Source organism: Siniperca chuatsi, linkage group LG12 (assembly GCF_020085105.1).
Source record: "Siniperca chuatsi isolate FFG_IHB_CAS linkage group LG12, ASM2008510v1, whole genome shotgun sequence".
Lineage (NCBI taxonomy): Eukaryota > Metazoa > Chordata > Actinopteri > Centrarchiformes > Sinipercidae > Siniperca > Siniperca chuatsi.
The window spans coordinates 7,819,310-7,840,584 of NC_058053.1; the positions used below are offsets into that span (position 1 = coordinate 7,819,310).

General features: G+C 38.5%; 1 protein-coding gene across 4 annotated transcripts in view; it reads right to left on the minus strand.

The window, feature by feature from the left end:
• The window catches only part of pard3bb (par-3 family cell polarity regulator beta b), a 212,230-nt gene that overhangs the window by 152,235 nt on the left and 38,720 nt on the right, over positions 1 to 21,275 (minus strand). For 3 of the 4 annotated variants that reach the window (XM_044216505.1, XM_044216503.1, XM_044216504.1), the window contains exons 4-5: positions 15,538 to 15,691; positions 8,853 to 8,947 (exon numbers count right to left, since the gene is read on the minus strand). In XM_044216505.1, the coding sequence (XP_044072440.1) occupies positions 8,853 to 8,947; positions 15,538 to 15,691 (249 nt within the window). Of the gene's footprint in view, positions 1 to 8,852; positions 8,948 to 15,537; positions 15,692 to 16,263; positions 16,411 to 21,275 lie in introns of those variants that run through there. The other variant, XM_044216506.1, reaches the window with a different exon arrangement.

The following is a 21,275-nucleotide window of genomic DNA, read 5'->3' on the forward strand; positions in this document are numbered from 1 at the left end:
TGTGTGTGTGTGTGTGTGAGTGAGTATGTGAGTGAAAGAGCAAGGGACAGTGAAGGAGACAAAAACTATGTATACCAAAATTACATATGAGGAAGAAGAGAGAGAAATGCAGAAAGAGAATTCCTTTATTTACAGTAGTCACTGGCATTTGCCACACACACACAGGTGTGAGACAGAAGAGCATGGACAGAGGAAAGACGTGAGGCACTGAAGAGCATCAAGCAGACAGAAACATGTGAGGGAAAAACAGGAAAGGGATATTTTTGACACTTGTGTTGTAATGATTGTACTAAACCATGTCATTTATACACCTTCATTTTCTGCCCCAAATAAAACACATCTCTTAGTCAACTGATGTCTTGTTGGATATAATATAATATATAGTACATGCTAAGGTAGATAGCTTTGTAACCAAATATATGACGCTCCTCTTGCACTGCTAAGAAACTAAAATTAGTGGATGGTGTTGTATATGTTAGCAGTTATTCAAATATTTCTTTCTCCTATGACCAGATAGATTTCTTGTTGAATCTTATTTGGATGGTAAGCCTACATTTATAACATTGGTCCAAGTAAAAATTATACACAAGTGGAGGTCTGAGCAGAAAGGGTGTGATTGCTGTCGGTCTTGATGTCTACTGTATGCAACTGATTAAAGTTGTTCAGTAGAAAATTACTGTCAGATGCTCTCTTTCAGCTATTTCTTTACAAGGCACAAACATCAGAATAGGCCAATCACAGCAGATACCACAAACAAGTCCATAAGGGTTTTCTAAAGTTACAAGGACTGGAATTATATTTCATTAGATAATCTCTAACATGATGAGAAAGATGGGTTTAAGAGCTTACTGAAATGTTCCAATAAAGAAGCTGAATCACCACACCTGTTTTTGAACGTTAAGATGCAGCTTTCAAATGGCCACAAGATGGTGGCTCAAATTTTGGAGATACAACAGACCCCCAACTTCCCTTTGGAAAGTCAATACATTTTCCCACATGATGTTAGCTAAGCTAAACTTCACCTCATGTGTGTTTGTGGCAATTCTGTAAATAATTGCTCTGTCAAGAGGATCTGCTTGTAAAGAGGTATGTTTGAATTGTGTATGCCTTGACTTACAGATCTCTCTGCAGCTTCGTAACACAGCCATGGTGGCTGCTGCTTACCTCACATCAACTAGCTAGGCTGCTAACTGCCATTTGGTTTAGTCACCTAGTGACTAAATGCAGAACACGTTAACACAGCTTATTCAATAAATGTATTCGATCCATCAACTCCTATCTCATGACTGACTTTAACCATGCCACATCTTTTTTGAGGTGCATTTGATAGTCCAGGGGAGCAGTTATATAAGATTAGATATTAAATAATATGACAGCTTCCACAATTTTGGAACTCCTCTGTTCCCTCAAAGGTTAGCAAATTCATGTGTCAGCTCTACATGAAAACTGCTACGTTGGACATACAGTTGACCCCATTCTATTACAAAAATATAATGGTTTGAGTCAACATTCATAGCCATTCAACACAACACTGTGGATTATTAACCAGCACAGAACCATGTGACAGTAGTTTTAATTCAAGGTAAAACTAAGGCTAATGTAAGTTAGATAACTATTGTTCTGATCAAAGCTGTAGTGTTGTAAAATTAGACAGTAGGGAAACCTGAGGAGCTAGCATGAACTGTAATAAAAAGAGACCACAGCTGGTGTGGTTGCGGTCACATATATGCATGCTATCATGTAGGCACACCAACATGTAAACACCCAGATGCACACGTCTGGAGAGGCCTACTATGTAACTGACACACAGGAATATTTCATATTGACAGCCACAGGAGTGACAGTGTGCAGTGAAGACAGAGCTGAGACGTAAAGAGTGGAAGGTGGGCTCAGAACAACATGATCTACATTCCTAAGCTTTGGTGTAAATTTCACTAGGAAAAGTAAATAGTGTTAGTTTAGATTAGGATTAGTGTTGGCAGTTTACATTTATTAGTGACAAGTTCATCCAGGTTTAATTTCTGCTAAACTATGTTTCACGTAGCTGTAGGTTGCAAATCAGAACAGTTTGCAAATCCTTTTCTTGATCATCATAAGCTTTAAGCTGCAGGGAGTCAGCATGGTTGGGGATCATTATAGCTCAAACAGTCAACACGAGAATACACCCAGTATTTTGTTGTTAAACTTTGTAGCAAATATACCTAATGTCTTGTAAGTCACTAGAAATGTTATTAGTACACAGGGTACTTCTCGCTCTGTCTTCCTTATGCAGCCCCTCTTTACATCTTTCTCAAAAACAACAATACAGTATCTACCACTACTGCTACTACTACTACCTCACCAGTCTCAGCAACGTTAAGCAGAGAAACTGGCCACCTCTGAGTACCAATCCCATTCCCCAAAAGAACTGAACCTTGCAAACAGGTTGTTCTATGGGGAATGCAGTGTGTGTAAAAAAGAAAAGATGTTTGTCCAGTGAGGAATCTCAAGGGAAAAGGGCTTACCACTCAAGAGTCCAATCAGGCGTGGAGAGTTCCTTTAACCAGTGAACTTGAGGGATTTGCTGTGTCCAACTGTCTACAGGGAATGAAACTGTAACACTATCATAACAAGTAATCAAAGCTGCATCTCTATGCAACTGGTACACTGTATTTTGATAATATTTACTACCATGTTCTCGTAAGTCAGTTCGTGTCTCTGTGCATTAATATGTAGTGTGCCTATATTTGTGAAAAGGTGTGTATTTGTGTAAAATACATATAAGAAACATCACCTTAGAGAAGCTGACATAAATAATTGGTGGGGAAGGTAGGGTAATGGCATGGAAGAGGAGAACAGAGGAGGGAGTAGGAGAAAATTTGGTGTTGTACTTTCCCAGAGTGGACGGAATAACATTTGGGGAGGATAAATATGTAAAACACCCATCTCCTACCTCCTGTCAGATGTGGAAACTAGAATAAGCATTGACGATCTCATAAAACGTTAACAGGAGATTCGAGAGTAAACTTGAAAGATGGAGCAGCTCAATCTCAGTTCTGTTTGAGTTCAAATAATTGTAAAAGGACATCCATGAAAATTACCAAGGTCTGTATCTGTTTTAGTCCTTTCACTATAGCAACATCTGGATGCTCAAAACTCTCTATTGTCCCCTTTGGATGTTATCTTAAATCAAGCTGGATTAGCCACTGTTTATATTGACAATGTAATTGCAATGCATACACTTTACTTCTCTGGAGTTTATCTATTTAGACAAGATAGAAGAAGAAAAATGAATAGATGGATAGAGGGATTACGGCAAAGGACAGAAACATGAGTAGATATGGAGTGAAGCCAATGGTTCCACAGTGAAAGAAGAAATAGGAGATGCCAAAAAAAAAGATAAATTAGCTTCAGAGGAGAGAAAATGGACAACATGGATCAATGGCTTTAACATCAGGCCCTAAGGTCAAAGTTACAAAGCAGACATGGAGGCTGGAGAGAATGGAAAAGGACAGTTGTTTAGAGAGTAAATTGTTTTGATAGAAGGAGCAGAGGAAAAGAAGAGTGGGAGAAGGAAAATAGGAAGCACTTACAAAATTGCAATTTTCGTAGAAGAAAAAAAAACAACAGATACAATTTACAAAAGAAAGGTAGATTTTGCCATTCAACAGTAGCTAATTTTGCATTGGCTTTATGTTAGACATGGACCCAAATTATTCATTTTGACACCACCACCAACATGTTGAAAATAGGCAAAAAAGGAGAAAAGTGAGATCGGCAGAGGAAGGAAGAAGGAGAGGAAGAGGGGGAGAGGAAGAGGGGGAGGAAGAAGCAGATGAGAAAAAGGAGAAAGGAGCGTGTTTGCCCTCTGCCCTTTGGAGAAAGGGGGAGAAAAGATGAAAAGAGAGGGAAAAAAACAGAGAGGCATCCGTCTTTGTTAGTGGAGTTTGATGTGACAAAGCATGTCTGGATTAAAAAGAACATGAAGACACCACAGGCACCACTCACCCCCAACCTGAACACAAATAACCCCCCCACTACACACAGAAACACACTGCTGGCATATGTCAGAATTCCACTTGTGGCCAAAGAGACACAAGATAGTTACTTCTTACTTGTTTTATCAGTACTTGTACTGATGTTTGATTAGATTTTACACTGGTTGGATGCGATAAAATTGATGTATTTCCATTTTTGTGTTTTGTAGGTATGAAATATACATAATAAAAGATAGCAGTAAACCAAGTCACACTTAGGTGTTGTTCAATAAACAAGTCACTGTTCATCTGATATCTATGGAATTATTCCGAATGCTTATCTCAATAAAATATCCCCCACAATGACAAATCTGTACAATATATGTACAGTAGGCTAGAACAAGGCCTGACAAATTAGAATCTCACATTTCTTAAATTATTTTGGCCCACTACAAAGGTTGGACTTTTATTTATGTCTCTAACAGAAGAAACAAACTACAACAACAAGTATAAGACTATATAAACTATTTGCTATGCTCTGAGCATTACCAGCAGTAGCGTCCTGGGAATCCTACTAGAGGAAAGGCCACAGTGGGGTCATAAAAATCAAGGTGTTTATCCCCTTGGGAGTATTAATGTGCTTAGCATTTTTCATGGCAATCTGTCTATTAGATTATAACAGCATTGAGGAAAGCTCATAGTGTCCATGAGGATTCATCAGACTAAATCAATATCTCACAAAAGCTGATGAACCAATATGAACCCAATGGAAAAGCTGACCGTAACACATGATTTAAGAAATTTCATGACACAAAAAGTATTATATTTGATTAATGTTAAGGAAAATGCACTTGTATTGAAGTAAACCATTACATTTTTAAACAAATACATGACGCTCCTTTTGCACTGCTAATCAACTAAAACCAGTAGATGGTGTTGTGTATGCTAGCAGTTATTGAGACATATGTTTCTCAAATTTAGTATCCTGTTGACACAAGAGGAAAGTTTATGCGATGTCAAAAATAAGAGTTTACTCTCTAGGGAGAATGAACATGCAGGGCTCAACACTAACTTATAAAAGTGGTTGCCAGTCAGCTTGTGGTTGCCGAAACTGAAAATATGATTGCCATTTTCAGTCACCTTATATTTTTGAGTAATTAAAATACTATGCAGTTATATGTCAGCTTAATGATGAAAATGTGACATAAAAGAATGTTTAAAAGGTTTATTACAGGAACCAAACAAAATTCTTTGTAGTTTATATTTTTTTATCTGCTACTTTACAGAATTTGAATCTTTAGTGTTATCAGTTAACATGTCCACCCTCAATTCCTGGTATACAAAATACCAGTGTATGATGTTGATGGGTTAGTCAAACCTTTCACACCACAGGTCAAACAACAAATTTGCTTCGCCACTGTCTCAAAAACAGATGCCTGTGCACACGCGAGTAAATGTACATGCAGCATGGTTCCAGTTCTGACTGTAACAACAACATTTTAATATCACTAACGCAACAAATATTAAAAATTTATTTATTTTGGGGTACACGTTTTGCTGTTTGCTGTCACTATTTTTTTATTTGTTAAAAAGTAGGGGTGTCACAATTCTCCAAATCCAGGATTCGACATTGCATTTAAACTTTTTTTCCCTGCACAGACGGCTATGCCATTGCCAGTATGTACAAAAGTTCCCTGCACAGTTGAGACTTTCTTCGTTTCCACAGATACTCTGCAGAATTGGAGTTCCCATAATTTAGACATAGTGAAACCTCTCTTCAGAGATGCAGCTTTGTAATTTGGCCCAGAAAGTCCAGCGTTACCTCCTGTACTCCTCCTGTAAGAGGCGGCAGGCTCCCGGGAATGAATGGCCCAAACGGATGGTTAGTCTGTAGTAACTCACTAGCCAAACCTGTTGTACGGGTGTAAATAAAGTTTTTAAAAAAGAAAGCTCACTAGCAGTTGGCGGGCTCGTGCTCGTGGTAAACATTTCCATGGTAACAGCTAGCTGAGAGCTTGCTGTGACACATGAGGATTGTGGGTAGTGTAGTACTTCTCCATGACATTGCGAATAAAACGTATTTTTCTTAAAACAAGGTTAATATACAGACTTGTGGCTTCTACAGGAGCAAATACCATTATTTCACAATCTCATAGCTCGTGGTGAGTCTACCTTGGATGGTTACGACATTATTGCTAATTAAAATCTCTATTCAGAATATGAATGGGATTTTCACTTCCGGAACCTCTCTGTTGAGCCCTTAGTTCTAATTAGATTCTTCTGTTTATTCTGCCCTCAAGTGGAAATTCTGACCCAACACTGGTGCTTGACAGAAGCTGAGTGGGTCACAAGAATCTTTGTCTGAGGGACCCAAAAAAATGTCAGACATTGCCATTTTTAGACGAGAGCATTCTGTTGCTAGTGGTACAAAAGGTAGCAAAAAATATTAACACGGGAAACAGAATTAAAAAGCTGATGCCTTGTGCATGAGCATAATTGACAAATGTTCAGCAAGGTCAACTACACGCATTACAGGCTTAACAAATGACAGCTGGTGAGCAGTAAATGTATTACATTGTGAAAAACTAACTTTTACCCCCCTACAGCCAGTGCCTAATAAGGGTGCTCTGATCAATGGGCCACCGATCATAATCGGCGGATATTTGTTCTAAAAAGTTTGATCGGTGGTCTCTATAAAGGCCGATCAGAAGAGCTGATCAGATGACGCAATGCTGCCCAGGTATATTAATGGCCAGCGAGCAAATGTTTGCAGAGAAACAGAGAGAAAGAGAGAAGAGAGAAAGAGAGAGAGAGACGTTAACTGGCATTATGTTGTACTTGCGCTTGTAGTGACCCATAACTATTCCTTAAGCACCTTTCAATTGTAAAAGATATAAGCCATCTCAAATCTTAAATCAAAGTCCGCTCAATATTTCATCAGCGCTGTCTCACCATTACATTTCCCACACCCAGAGCCCAAAGGAGAGGGACAGACTGATGAAATCATCATCGGTTGTAGTACACCAAATATTATTAAAGAACTGGAGAACAGAGCGTCAGTAGTTTTATATGTTCGAATACTGTGCATATATCACCAAGTATGATTTTAGTTGTTATATAGTTTTTGTGTGTAAAATCGCAGTAGTGAACACGACTGTGCTGTCAGGCGCACAGAGCGCACTGGAGACACCGTGGTGGGGCACACACTCTGCCTTCTCACTTCGACTCACCCAGCACATCTTCACCACCTGCACAAACGGATTGTGTAAATTAGCAAGTTAAAAAATGTGTTCACCTGTCAAACTTCCACCTTCAAATGATATCCCAGGGTGGGGGATACCACTGATTGACGCGATCATCTTGGCAAGGTGTGAAGTAATCACTATGACTGCTGTAAACAAAGAAATACTGCAGTGACACTCGCGCGTAATGCTGCATGATGAATGCGCTGGCACTGCAGAGGACAACGCGAATGGAAGATTTAGGAGGGAACGAGTGTTCAGGGACCACGAAGATTTCCTGGCCCATAATGATGACTGGTTAATACACCGATTTAGATTCCCTGCCATGCTTTTGAATCTATGTGCTGAACTGGGTCCAGCATTAGACAGACCAACCAGACGGAACAACGCCATCCCGGACATACAAGTGGCTTACAAGTAGGCACTCTGGGGTTTCTGGCAACCAGCTGTTACCAGTGGGAATTAGCCGACAGGTGTGTGTTTGATATGATCAACAATATATGTTTACCTTTCTGAAAAAGTTGTTTTTTTCGTCTTCCTCTCGGCTGTTGTTGCCATACGGATTCAACGTAAGCCGGCTCATTTACATGCATCAGTAGTCACGTGGGGCTTTGCATTGGCCATTTATGGTTGAATGTGGGTGTGTAGAGGGTGGGATATGAGGCTGATCCACGTGCGCACATTTCCAGGTGGACCGTGAAGTATAAAGAAAGTTTCCTGCAGCTGCGCGTACGCACGGTTTTATAAATCTGAAACTGTTTTGCCGCACACCATTTTCGGCTTTTGTACACTTTTAGCATAGATCCTTCACACTGTTTTAGAAATGAAATAAGAAATAGGCTGCTCCCAATAACCAAGCAAAGGCTCCTATAAGTTGTGTCTAGAGAGATAGTGGAATATGTTATCTATGCTGCCTACCAATACTTTCTCACCTCTTAATTTTAATAGTTAATATACAATGTTGTTAAGAATAGTTAAATAAATAAATAAATAAATAAAGCTACACAATAAATAGAAGGCTTCAAATAGACCCTGTAATTGGTGATCATATCGGCCAATACTGCTTCCAATGATCGGTGATCGGCCCCAAAAATCCTGATAGGAGCACCCTTAGTGCCTAAGGATGGTAATTGCGATGGCGGTCAGTTAAACAGTCTGTCTAACACATTTGTCCAGTACAAAAACATTTAACCAGAATGCCACAAAATTTTATCCATGACAAAGCATCTTGGGAAATAATAAAATTGATTTCTATAAAAGTTGCTGTACATATTCATCGACCCAGAAGACAAATCCTAATATTTTTGGTGACCACGTGACCTTTCTTATCGCTGATCTTTTGTTGTTTTGTTTGTTGTTAATTCCATCAAGCATTTTCTTATTGTGGAGACAAAAACTGCAGCTTTTATGGGCTATTTTCTGATTTTGATTCAGTACTGATCATTATATGATTATACGCTGGACATCACACACACCATCATCACTTGGATATGTGTTTCGTCCATTAGGCTCTCACCAATGCATTTGTGCCCTCAGTCACATGGGGAAAATGTTTCTATGAGTTCTGTGTGTATGTTTAGTGTGTACAATATGTATATGGTGTGTTTCAAACTGTATGTGTCTTTTTTTTTTTTTAAGTGCCTCAGGGTCTTACCATCATGGCGGTGTCCTCATTTAGGGAGGGTTCAGTGTCTGTCGGCTGGGAGCTGAGGGCTGAGTCACTGCTGCTTCTCACCAACAGGGGGGTGTCTGAAGAAAACACAAGGACACACACACATGTGATATGTGCAGGTAGCTTTGCACATTTTTTTCAATTGAGGCCTACTCTAAATTTTGATTTGGATGGATACCTAATGATCAATTGCATGGCGATAATGTGTACTCTTCAGATATCCTTCTCTAGCAATGGCACAAATCCACATCTACAACATACTGCTAGTCTATCCTACTGCATATGAGCTTTCACTACAGCCTTACAAATGTAGTTTTGCAGCTAGGACATGTTGAAAAAGATTGCTTTAAGCAGAAGCAGAGATGTGTGTGTTTATAAAATATGTCTATATACACTGGATAACTACAGAAAATGTTTAAAGTAGATGTTCTACAGCCTCTAAAACAACCATTTTTACTAATTTCTTTGTTTATAGGAGGTATCTGTGGAGGGAATTAGATAAAATATCACCAATCGTAACTAAACAGCAGTTTTACTTGCAGAAAAATAACTTGAACATGTGACCTACAACATTATTATTAACCCCTAATTCTAAAATGTTATTTGATTTTACCCCCTCTTTTTTCTGTTTTAATCCACATTTAATCTGCTGTATTTTTTCAAGCTGTGCTCTTATCCGCTCCAGTTGCCTCTGTTAAAAACCAGACGAACCTGGCTCTCTGTCAGACCAATATGACACAGTGTGACTACTTTCTATCAGACTTTTAATGGAACAAGACATGACTGAGAGGAAAAAAACACCAAGACAGACAAAGAACAATGCAAAAAAAATCTGCACTGCTTCAGAATCTACAGCCAGTCTCTCTGATACATGCACAATATGCGTGTACACACGTGACTTAAAATTGCTAATGCTATTTTGATGGAGTCACAGTTCAGCAAAATTCATGTCTAATAATAATCTTTTAGATGACAAGATACAGACCCGAAACTAGTCATGCCGCACTACAGAAAGGAGTTTGTGTGCATTTCTTTAGGAGTGTCAAAGCATGATGAGGAAGAAATAGAGAGGAGAGATGAATATTTCTATGTTGTTAAGTTGACAAAATTAATTTCCACTCTGTCATTGCAATGTGCCTGCGACATCAGTCCCAGTCAAAGTATGCTTTCAAACAAATACAAGAACATCCAGACATTCAGCGTAATAAACTAATAGGCTGTTTTTATGAAAACACAATGCTTATCATAAAATAAGTTAAAGACATGGAAACTACATAGACAATGAGAGTATAACCACAAATGTATAATGTATAAATGTCTCTGCATATGCATGGATTTATTGGGACTGCTGCAGCTTTTAAATAGACTAGCTTTTCACAGCTACAGTATCTAGAACTTAATTGAAGAACAATTTAATTTTGTACTTTTTTTTTTGTTCACCTACAGAGCCAATTCAAACTATAGGCATTTTCAAAGAGTTGAGTCTAAATGCCAATGCCAATGAAGACATACATATAACGAGGCAGAATGTGCTTTGTCGAACATATGCCATAATTAGCGCATCGCCAACTCCATGGAAACTCACATACGTCTGGCATTTTTAGCTTGTTAAAAATTAAGAAATAAAGAGTAATACAGTGTTATAACTGGTGGTCGGTGGACATTTTAGTAGAGGATAAAATTCAAAAGAGATAAGAAGGATATAAAGATATAAACAAGAAAGAAAGCATGAACCTGAAATATTCACCATGTAAATGAAACCTAAGGGTTTCATTACTTCTTTTAATGATCCAAACTCATCAGCCAGCATAGCCTGAGACATTTATGTGTGTATGTCCATATCTGTTGATTACATACTATAGCAGTGTCATCAGAAAGCTCATTCCTAAATGTTGTTTTTGGAGATGTGAGTGTGTACCGCTCCATGTGTTCAAGAAGTAGATCTGAAAGGCTGAGTGTGTGAGAAGTTAATGTATGATCCCTTCCTTTAATATCCCATCAGTGAATACACTTGTGTTCATGCATCCAAATGGCCAATAAGTGGCTGATCTGCAGATCTCTGTGTGCATGTAGGTAACATATGATAGTATCTCCCTCTTCACATCTCACCAGCCCACTGCATAAAATTATCATTTAACAGAAGTTGATGGATGAAGCACACCACACTATTGCCTGTGCTGCTGCTGGAGCTTGAAGAAATAGTGAAATGGTGAGAAAAGTCAACACTGCAGAAAGCTATGTAAATAAATAACATTTATTACTGGAGGTATTCTTATGATCTGTGTGGTACACTGCCATTCCTCAATTCTACCACCCCCCTTCACAGGGCCCATCAATCCATATATATACATTAAGAACATAGTCATGTTAGTCTCTATAGTTCCACTGGGAATTAAATGAGAAAGGTGGTGGTGAGAGTGGAGGGACCTCTAAATGAGTGGACTACTCAGAACACATGCCAAATGATATTTGTAGGGTCATATATTGATTGTCACAAAATGGACCCTTGGTGCTCTTAAGACTGGCTAGGGGGTATGGATTACATCAAACCCCCAATCAATTCATCTCTTCAAGCAAAAGGCCATGAAAGAGGGATGAATGGGTAGAGGACAGAAGACTTAATTATGAGAAACGGGTGAAGGAGATAGATAAAGAAATAAAGGGACTAACACATCAGTGAGATACAAAGGAAAATTTACAAATACGGCTAGGTACAAAGAAAGCCAAAATGTGCACCCCAAAATAAATACTATTTTGATATTTGTTGCATTTGTGATCTTTAAATATTGTTCTTACAGTCAGAACAGACAACACTGCACATGTGTTTACTCATGTGCACACAGGCATCTGTTTTAGAGACAATGGCGAAGCAAATTAAGTTGTTTGACTGTGGGGTGAAAACTTGGACTAACCCATTGACAGCACAAATTAATGTGCAAATTGATTCAATCAGCACAAAGGTCCAGGAAACCAAAATTTAAGAGGGAGAGAACGAATGACCAAACAACCAGTGACTTGCTGGATTCATTTTTGAGGGATCTGTGAAGAAAATGACAACAGCTGCACTACTGGTATTTTGTATACCAGGAATTGAGGGTGGACACGTTAACTGATAACACTAAAGATTCAAATTCTGTAAAGTAAAGAATTTTGTTCGGTTACTATAATAAAGCTTTTAAACATTCTCTTATGTGATTTTTTTTTTTTTTATTAAGCGGACATATAACTGCATAGTATCTTAATTACTCAAAATATAAGGTGACTAAAAATGGCAACTATATTTTCAGTTTCGGCAAGCAAAAGTACTTTTAAAAGTACTTCAGAGCCCTGATTACATTTCGCTGTAACACCTTCCCAGTTTTAGACTGAAGCAGGCCTGTCAAGACATGAAATCAGAGATGATCTGGTGAGAATGTTCTATTGTACGTGGGTACATGCTGTCCATGTCCAGTGGCACATTAAGACAGATACCAATGGCTACCTAGGGACAAACAGTGCAACTATTCTGTCCATATGCCTATAAGCATTCCAAGATCAATCATTTTTTACCAGAATGGACTTGCAAAATGTCAATTTTAGATCTTAGTAATTTGATTTTATTAATAATATTGATATATTATAATATTGATTTTAGTAATGCCCACTACCCACTGTTTCCCTGCTGTAATACTACTATATGCCAATATAGTATTGATATCATGATACAAGACTGGATACTGTCTTGTACTTTTGTCATTGGAATATCAGCAAATAGCCTAAATGTTGTCTCTTTCTGGTTTTAAAGGCTGCATTACAGTTGCATTGTACGTTGAATGAACAATAAATACTCAAACATACTTTTTCTCATTTTCTCAAAATTTTACTGACACTAAATATTGTCAAAAAGAAAATAAATGAAATAGCATCGCATTGTTGTAGTAAAGGTCGGAAAAGCACAGGTGCTACTGTAACATTAACAATGGCTGCATTATATTCAAGTGTCACAGAAAGTCATGAAATTGTGACAGTGAGCCAGCATGCACATTACCAGGACCCTGAAACTGAACCAGCTAAATGGAATTCAGCCATCATTAATTTTATTATTTACACCTGTGCTTTTCCTACTCTGACATGTCAAAATCTCAGAGGGTGAAAAAGGCCTATTTCGGGCTTTGTCAAAATCATGCAGCCCAACTAATGTATATATAATGTACAGTATTTGACACGTCATTTCTGCATCCCTTTCCTTACGCTAAAGATTCTAGCCATGATAACAATTAGAACAAGAAATGGAAAAGAATGGAGGTGAGTAACACAAAGGAAAGTGGTGTAGAAAAAAGACGAGAAAAGACAAAAGAAGATTTGGAGAGACAAAAAAAAGAGACAGTGAGAAGCAGAAACAATGAGCAAGAGACATAGAGAGACAGTGAAAGAGAGAAACAAGTGCAAAACATTAGACAGTGATAGAGGCCTAAGTCTGACCTTCTCACACTGACAGTGATAGTCTCCAGAGCTCCGTTACCTCTAATCTACCATGACAGTCACGCATTACTACTAATCTCTACTGACAGAGGCGACCATACTGAAACAGACTAAACTTCCTGTCTTAACAGTGTCTGGATCATACAGCTAAGGCCCCTTCACAACTCAGGAAGGACATACAAGCTGAAATGTCTATTCTGTTATTACTGTTAGAAGTAAAACAAGTAGTATACAAATAGTGCAAGATAGATAATTTTTGCTGTAATATATACAGTATGTGAAATTAGATTTAATGCAAAAGGAAAATAATATTAATAATAATTAATATAATATAATAATCTACTGTAAAAAATTGTCCTTGTGATTTTTGGTTCAGCGTGGGGGTGCTTGAGATAAATAAACTGCTTAACATCCTTCAAGCTGAGAAATTTCAATAGTATCATCAAAAACAACAAAAACAAGTGGAAAATAATGAAACTTGCTGATAGAATGCAACTTACAATAGATGGATGAGTATTATCACACTTCATTTGACATATTAATGACATTTTGAAAACAACCTCAACAAATTATGTTTAAATGTCAAGCGTTCAACTGGATGGATGGCACGGACTGTGCAACAAAGCAGATACAGAGTCTACAATTCATAACTAAAGGAAGTGGAATCTGTGATTAGCTGACAGCAGGAGGAAACTGGAAGTAATGTATAGGTTTTGTCGAACTGTAGGTACACACAATCCAATACTCACACAGTTTGTTATGTTAAGGCAAAATTAAATTTGGACAAGTTACTGTGACAGCTCTAAGCCCTCTCACACTCACATCTACAGTACCTCTACTAAACAGGCACTTGACTTGAAGTAAGACAGAAAGAGATGAAGGGAGAGAAAGCGGGACCAGGAAAGAGAGAAAGAAAGGTCATTCAGATAGGTCTATTCCAGGTAACAGTAAGCAGACACAGACATCAGAGTTTGTTCTGCCGCCTGACATTACACATACACTTCCTGTCTGATTCTCTTTCATCCCAATCTCACTCTGCATCTCAGAGACAGTGCTGCCAACATTGCAGCTGTCCTCATCTTGTTTTCATCACTGTCCTGTAGAAAATGCCCATCACATCCTGACCTTTAGTTGTACTGTAATTCAAAGTTAACATCATTCCTACTGTCTACAAAACATATATGGCTCGGCTCTGAAACTAAGAAGATATCTTACCCAATAAGCCATTATGTAATGTCAAACCTGTACTTTAATATTTCTTACTTTCTTTTATGTTTCAATTTACAGATCATTCATTTTAACCATCTATCCATCCCTCCAAAATGGTGTTGTGGGACCTCACTACTATCCTTCACAGACTTGGCCAAGCAGTCAACCTCCACATCAAATTTCAGCCCCACTCAACATGTTTCTTGTTTAACATCAGTTGTGGCATTGACCCATTTATGCACTGACCCACAGGTTACGTCTAAAAAGGTAACAACAGGGGGGAAGGACTTTTTTTCTTTGTAAAGTCAGAGTCTTTTGAAAAAGCACATAGACCATGTGTCACGAAACCTTGAAATTACAAAGTTCCAGAAGCAGAGTTGGGATTTCTGGCACAACTTCACCCACTTCCAAGGTGCATGGAGTGGGGGAAAAGTCAGAAGAGGTCAAAACTCCAGCAACACTAATTAGTAGTAGTAGTAGTAGTATAAAGAACAACTTTCCAAAATTTGGAAAAAAAATTGTGATGCAATGACAAATGCCAGAGCCTAAGTGTTGTTAAGGTCATTGCTCTTCCTCTAGAGAGCAGAGAGCTACTACATTATAACTTTGAGGACAGTACTGTGGCTGGGATGAATACAGTTTATATTACACTTAAGGTGAGTAAAATATCTTCATGCTTGTACAATTTGTAAAACTGCAAATAATGGTCAAAAATATTTAAAGTATTTAATATTTTAAAAGTAAAGTATATGTAAAGCATGTAGCAATGAAGAAGAGCTACCAAATGTCAACATATAAGTCACACAAATCTCTAAATGTAGCTCTGAATTGTCAAACCTTCCATCTAACATATGTACATCTGCTAACATAAAGATTTCCTTTGATTTGATTTTAGGGGCGTGGGCTTGTCTACGATAAAGGGAAAATGACACTTGTCAAGGTAGCAGCGGGGAACTACCAATATAAATATACAGTAAATAAATGAAAAATCACTCACTGGACTTGAGGGCTGAGGAATTGACTTCAATCTCTCCTCCTGCGATTGGCTGGAAGACAGAGAGCTCAGATTGGTAGAGGTCAGGGCTGGGGGCTAGGCTTGTGTTAGCCACACCCCTCTGCTGGGCTTCCTGCTCCTCATACACCGCCATCAGCTAAAAAAACAAACAAACACACACACACACACACAATGAAGCTGGTTATTTTTCTTCTATTCTTTTCATCCATTTTGAACACAGTATTTGATCAGAGTGGAGCAGCAGGAATTCTGTGCAAAGATTCTTATATAACTCCACTCACAGTCACTCCAGGTTTTCCATTTGCTACTCCCTACTCACTCTCCACTCACACCAAAAGAAAAGCCACTCCAATTTGCTTCATTCACTGCCATTTATTTGCATTATACAGTACAATGCAAAGCAAAATTTAGAGGTAACAAAGTCAAGGGAAAAAAATGCTAACAGAAGCCACCAGATTCAGATTGACCAGAATCAGTGCAACCAGACACAAACATGTCTTACCTACTTAAAAATGTTAAAACTTGAACCATATTTTGCAATTATCAACAAGTGTATGATCAGTTACAATGTGCATAGACGGGAGCTAAAGGACAATCCTGGGAGAAAGACCACGACAAAGACTGCAATACACCCCACTGGTCACATTTCTTTAAATGTTTAGACAACTGCATGTGGCTTTGTTTGTACATGGACACAATTTCTGTTACCTTGTGGATGAGGACGCTATAGAGGACGTCCAAGGAGCCCAGCATTCCTGTGACAGAGTGTGTGTCTACTGTTTAACAACTGCCTCCATTCGTGTCTCCCCTTTGCGTGTGTGCGACACCCTGCTAGCTCTAACTGTGTTATATAGTGGAATACCTATCTATTGAGTATAGCACTGAGTCTGCGTTTAGCCTATAACATAGCACAGAGCTTGTCAACACAGTGTTCTAGGGGCCTCTACGTAAAAGCTGAATAGACCTGTGTGTGTGTGTGTGTGTGTGTAGTGGCCAAGAGTAAAGAAAGGGGACTTTGCCAGTAAAGCCAGAGGCTTCCTGGTACACTGGAACCCACAAGTGTGCAACATATTCTCTCACTCATACAGACATGAGCATACTGTATTAAAGTATGCACACTAGTGCACATACAGATGTGTCACTGCACTTTGATTTGCTGGCTATCTCTTCTACACAACAGAGCAAAAAATAACAAAGCCAATATTCTAAAAATGTAATTTGTCATGCAAACACTGTCATGCAAAGACAAAGCTTATCAGGTGCTAATATAGAGAAGTCCAGCAACAGCAACTTTTTTTCAAGGCCAACCTGATGATTAAAGCAGATTTTCACTGGAAATTTCTTCATTGAGTTTTTGATAAATTAGGATATCTCTCTCTCTCTCTCTCTCATTTGTACATCGCTTTGGACAATAGTGTCTACCAAATGAATGAATGTATATGTAAATGTGATAGCGCCATAGTTATACTGAAATATTTAGTTCCGCAAGATAATTCCACATATGAATTCACTTTTTAACACACTTGAACCCCATACTTTTAACATGAGTAGGTAAATGCACAACTCTTAAGCATCTGTGGGACATATAGTTAAATTAATCTTGGCATTCCTCCATGACCCTGCTGAATTTTCAAAAACTCCTCTATAGACTTCTGATTCCATTATACCCATGTACAGTACTTTTTTTATTATGTTCAAAGTGTGTATATCTGTGTGTAGATATACATAATAAACATGTGCACTGTCTTTCCAGCAGAACCTGACCAGGCAGAGCACAACAGTATCGCGTTACACAATATCGCACCTTTCTCACCCTCTCATCCATATCTCACCAACTATTCAGCACAACTGATGCCTCTCAGTCTCTCACACATTCATCTTCTGTCACACTCCCCTCTTCCATCTAACACAAATCTTTTTCATTGTCTAGTTCTATCTTCCCTCTTGTAACAAACCTCATCTGACTTTTTGCTCTTTCCTTCTAACTTGCTTGTCATTTCCTTTCTTCCCCTTTTTCTCCACACTTTCCTCATCCCCCTCAAACCTTTTGTAACTATTGTCCAGCAGCTACCTGCAGGGATGGTAATTAAGCAGACAAAAAAGAAAGGGGGATGCAGAGGTGAAGATGGGAAAATGATAAATAAATACACGTATTTAATAAAAATTGCGTATATTCTTATCCATCAAATCTGTCTGTTAGAGAGAGTGGAACGAGACTAATAGCTTTGAGATAAACACACACACAGAGGGGTGGCAGAGATTCTTAAAAAAGAACATCTGAAAGAATGACAGGAAGAAAAATGGGTAGACAAATTCAACATAGCCCTGCTGAGTCTCTTAAAAAGTAGAGGTAGAAAGAAAGGACACCCAGATCAGAGAGGGGAGGACTTTGCCTCTGTTCTCTTTGACAGTAGACTCAAAGACCTGCCAAACAAAATGACACCACAGCCTGAGCATGAGAGGGAGAGAGGGGTGAGAGAGACAGAAAGGTGAGACTGCATAGAGTGAAAGCACAGAGAGAAAAAGAGAGAAATGGTCGTTGACAATGTGAGAGAAAGGAGCTGAGAGAGAATTATAATGATAATAATGAGGGGGACTAACAGATGTCCTGTACTATAAAAACCTTTGGGATGTCAGAGAGTAAGAGCAAAAATCAAACCTGAGATTGTCTGAGAGTGTCACTGTGTCAAGTGCTAGTCCAATGATGTGTCCATTTCCAAGTTACATGCTGCCAACTCTGTCTCTGTTCCTCTTACACCACAACCGTTTACGAGATGTTTCCAGGTACAGTAGACACCAAATTCAGCCGTTAAGCAATAAGTTAATTGTTATTCTTCACAATCGAGCACTGCTACTGGTGTGTGTCTCCGTCATGCTATTATATGTAACATTTAACCATCTCATCAGCTATCCTGTCAACAACCTTGACAGACTCAAAAATAAAGATGCTAGTAAACTTCTGATTTTTTATGTTTGCTTACAGTCAAAACACACATTTACTTTGATTGTGTTGCTGACAGCCTCATGTAGAAATGCCTTTATCCATCTGTGAGCTTGAATACTTGAGCTCAAAAATGCATCTGAGCAAGGAATAAGGCTTCATTTTGTTTTCATTTGGGTTTGGAATGAAGTACAAAACAAAGACTGACTATGGCACAAACCATATAAAAGTGTCATTTTGTTTTGATTCTTTGTTCAAGTAAAAATAAATCTCTCTCCTTTTCTTAGGGAGGTCAGAGGTATTATTCAACCACAAATGCCAATGCTGTAGCCAATTGAGTTTGAGCGTTTAGCTTAAGGACACTTAAGTATTGTAGATGGCAACCTTGTTGTGAGCAGTTTCATGTGGAAACTATCGGTAAAAAAGAAAATTGTTCCTATATGAAACTGCTCAACAAATCTGTGGATTATCTTGAGTAACCGGGTCATGATTTCTGGAAAGAGACATTGCTGTTGAGTTTTTCAAATGTATTTTTTTGGTACTTTGAGTGCCATATAGTTCCATTATATTCGACATCTCTACGGCCAATATCTCCAAAACCTGGCAACTCACACCAAAACAATCTAGATGGATAAATAGCACTACAGGTAAGAGGAAAATATGTATTTTTGATTTTGGGGTGAACTGTCCCTTTAAATTGCAGTTTGAAACTTAGGCTGCAAGTAGAAATGTTTGAGTCTGGGTTATCTTGGAAGGCATCAAATGGGCTACTACTTTTTCAAGGGGTCACAGCTACTGTAGATGTTAGAGCTCCCATTGTTTATTTGAAATTCGAACTTTCGTTCAAATAAAAAATTCAAAGTTTAATGTCCTGTTCGAATTCAAACTTTACAGTCTATAAGTGCAACAGACAGTTTGGAGGTCCAGCAGAGGGTGCTCTTAAAATCAGCTTGACCTATTGCGTGCCCTGCTGACCTATCAGTAAACTAAGCTAATAAATAAAAATGGAGGACACTAGGAAGAAAAGCCGTGCTGACTGAAAAATCACAACACCGAAGCATCTGGGGAGCACTGTGTTGAACTGTATTTTGGGTTCTACACCGTATATGTTAAAATTAACCAACAACCTGTTTGCCGACTTTGTAAAAAGCAGCTGCCTTACTCTACAACGGCAACAAATCTGAGGACTCACCTGCTAGCTGCAACCCAAGTGAGGCATAAGTAAAAGGAAGTATGCCCAGGTGAAAAGAGGTTCTCTGCGCATTTTCCAGCAATGTGCAGCTGAATCAGGTGTTGCTCAGATCAAGGATAACAAACTTCAGAGGGAAAAACAAATTGGAGCAAACGGATTGAATTGCAGCCTTTAATCGTGCAATCGACGCTACATTGTCTTCATCAGAGCTAAAAAAAAACTGAGTTACTACTACAGTAGGAAGTGCAACCCTTTGTTTCACCAGAGCTGAATTGAGCCACTGACAAACATTTTACTTGCTATTCAACAGGACATACTGCTTCTCAGCCCTTAATGCTCAAAATTATTAACGTGATGCTCTGAAAATATTGATGTGATACACACACGGGTGTTTTCAATCATTCAGGCTGAGTAGACCTCTAGTCAGGTTGCAGTGGGGTGGGGCTAAGCCGGGAATGACTTGAGTTCACTAAACCCCATGTCACAATAGCAATGATAAAGAGGAAACACATTTGTCTAATTTGCCCCACCCTAACAGGTGCAACAAAGCTAACAGAAGAGTAATAAATAAAGCACAGACTGTACACGCCTACACAGTCTTAAGAAGAGATCTAACTAGGCAACGTAAGTGACAACACCTGTTGGGGTGCATGGACCAAGAGTGTGTAGAGGCTTCACCCAATCCAACTGGGAGATTTATATTGGATGATCCACTTGTAATTTACTTTGGACATAAATTATGTACTGTATATCATCAAATATGAAAGTATAGGGCTAGAGAATGAGACACGCAGTCAGCTAACGCTGGATCGTTGCCAGTCTTTTCAAAAAAGGACATAATTCAATCACTATCTTTGTAACTATCAACATGAAAACAGCCCACTGTGTTATTTTGACGTTAATTCTAACTCACATAATTAACAATGACTACAGCTGATAAAATCTAAACATGGGAAGCCTGCTAAAAGCAATAATTCTGCCCGTTTTATGGGGGCAGGAAGACCATGAGGCCACTAAAAAATGTTTTTTTATTATTTCTTGTCTCATTCACCAATAAACAGTGATATTTCAGTGAGCTGCAAATGATATACAACATATTATATATGCTTGCTATTGTGTGCACTGCTCAGCATCTCCGAAAGTGTTTGTAGTTTGTGTATGTGTGTGTGTGTGTGTTTGTGTGTGTGTGTGAGTGAGAGAGAGAGAGACAGAGAGAGAGAGAGGATGGAGAAGTGCAGAGTTTGTTCCTTTCCTTTTATTAAAATTAAAAGAGCACATGAAATTGAGATAGATTAATAGCAGTTCAGGTTTTAAGTGCATAACATGGCAACAGCGCATGTGCACGCACACACACACACGCGCAACCATCTTTTTTCACATCATACCCTTTATAATCGGGTCGATTAGGGTCTAATTGATTAGTTTTGAGTGGATCAATAAAATGCTACAATCAGCAAAATGCATTAGCATATACACAGCTCAGACAGCGTGCACACACACTCTCTCTCACATACACACACGCAAAACAATCTTTAAATATGCTTAAGCTATCTGTACACCACTGAGCTTTGATTTCCACTCATGACC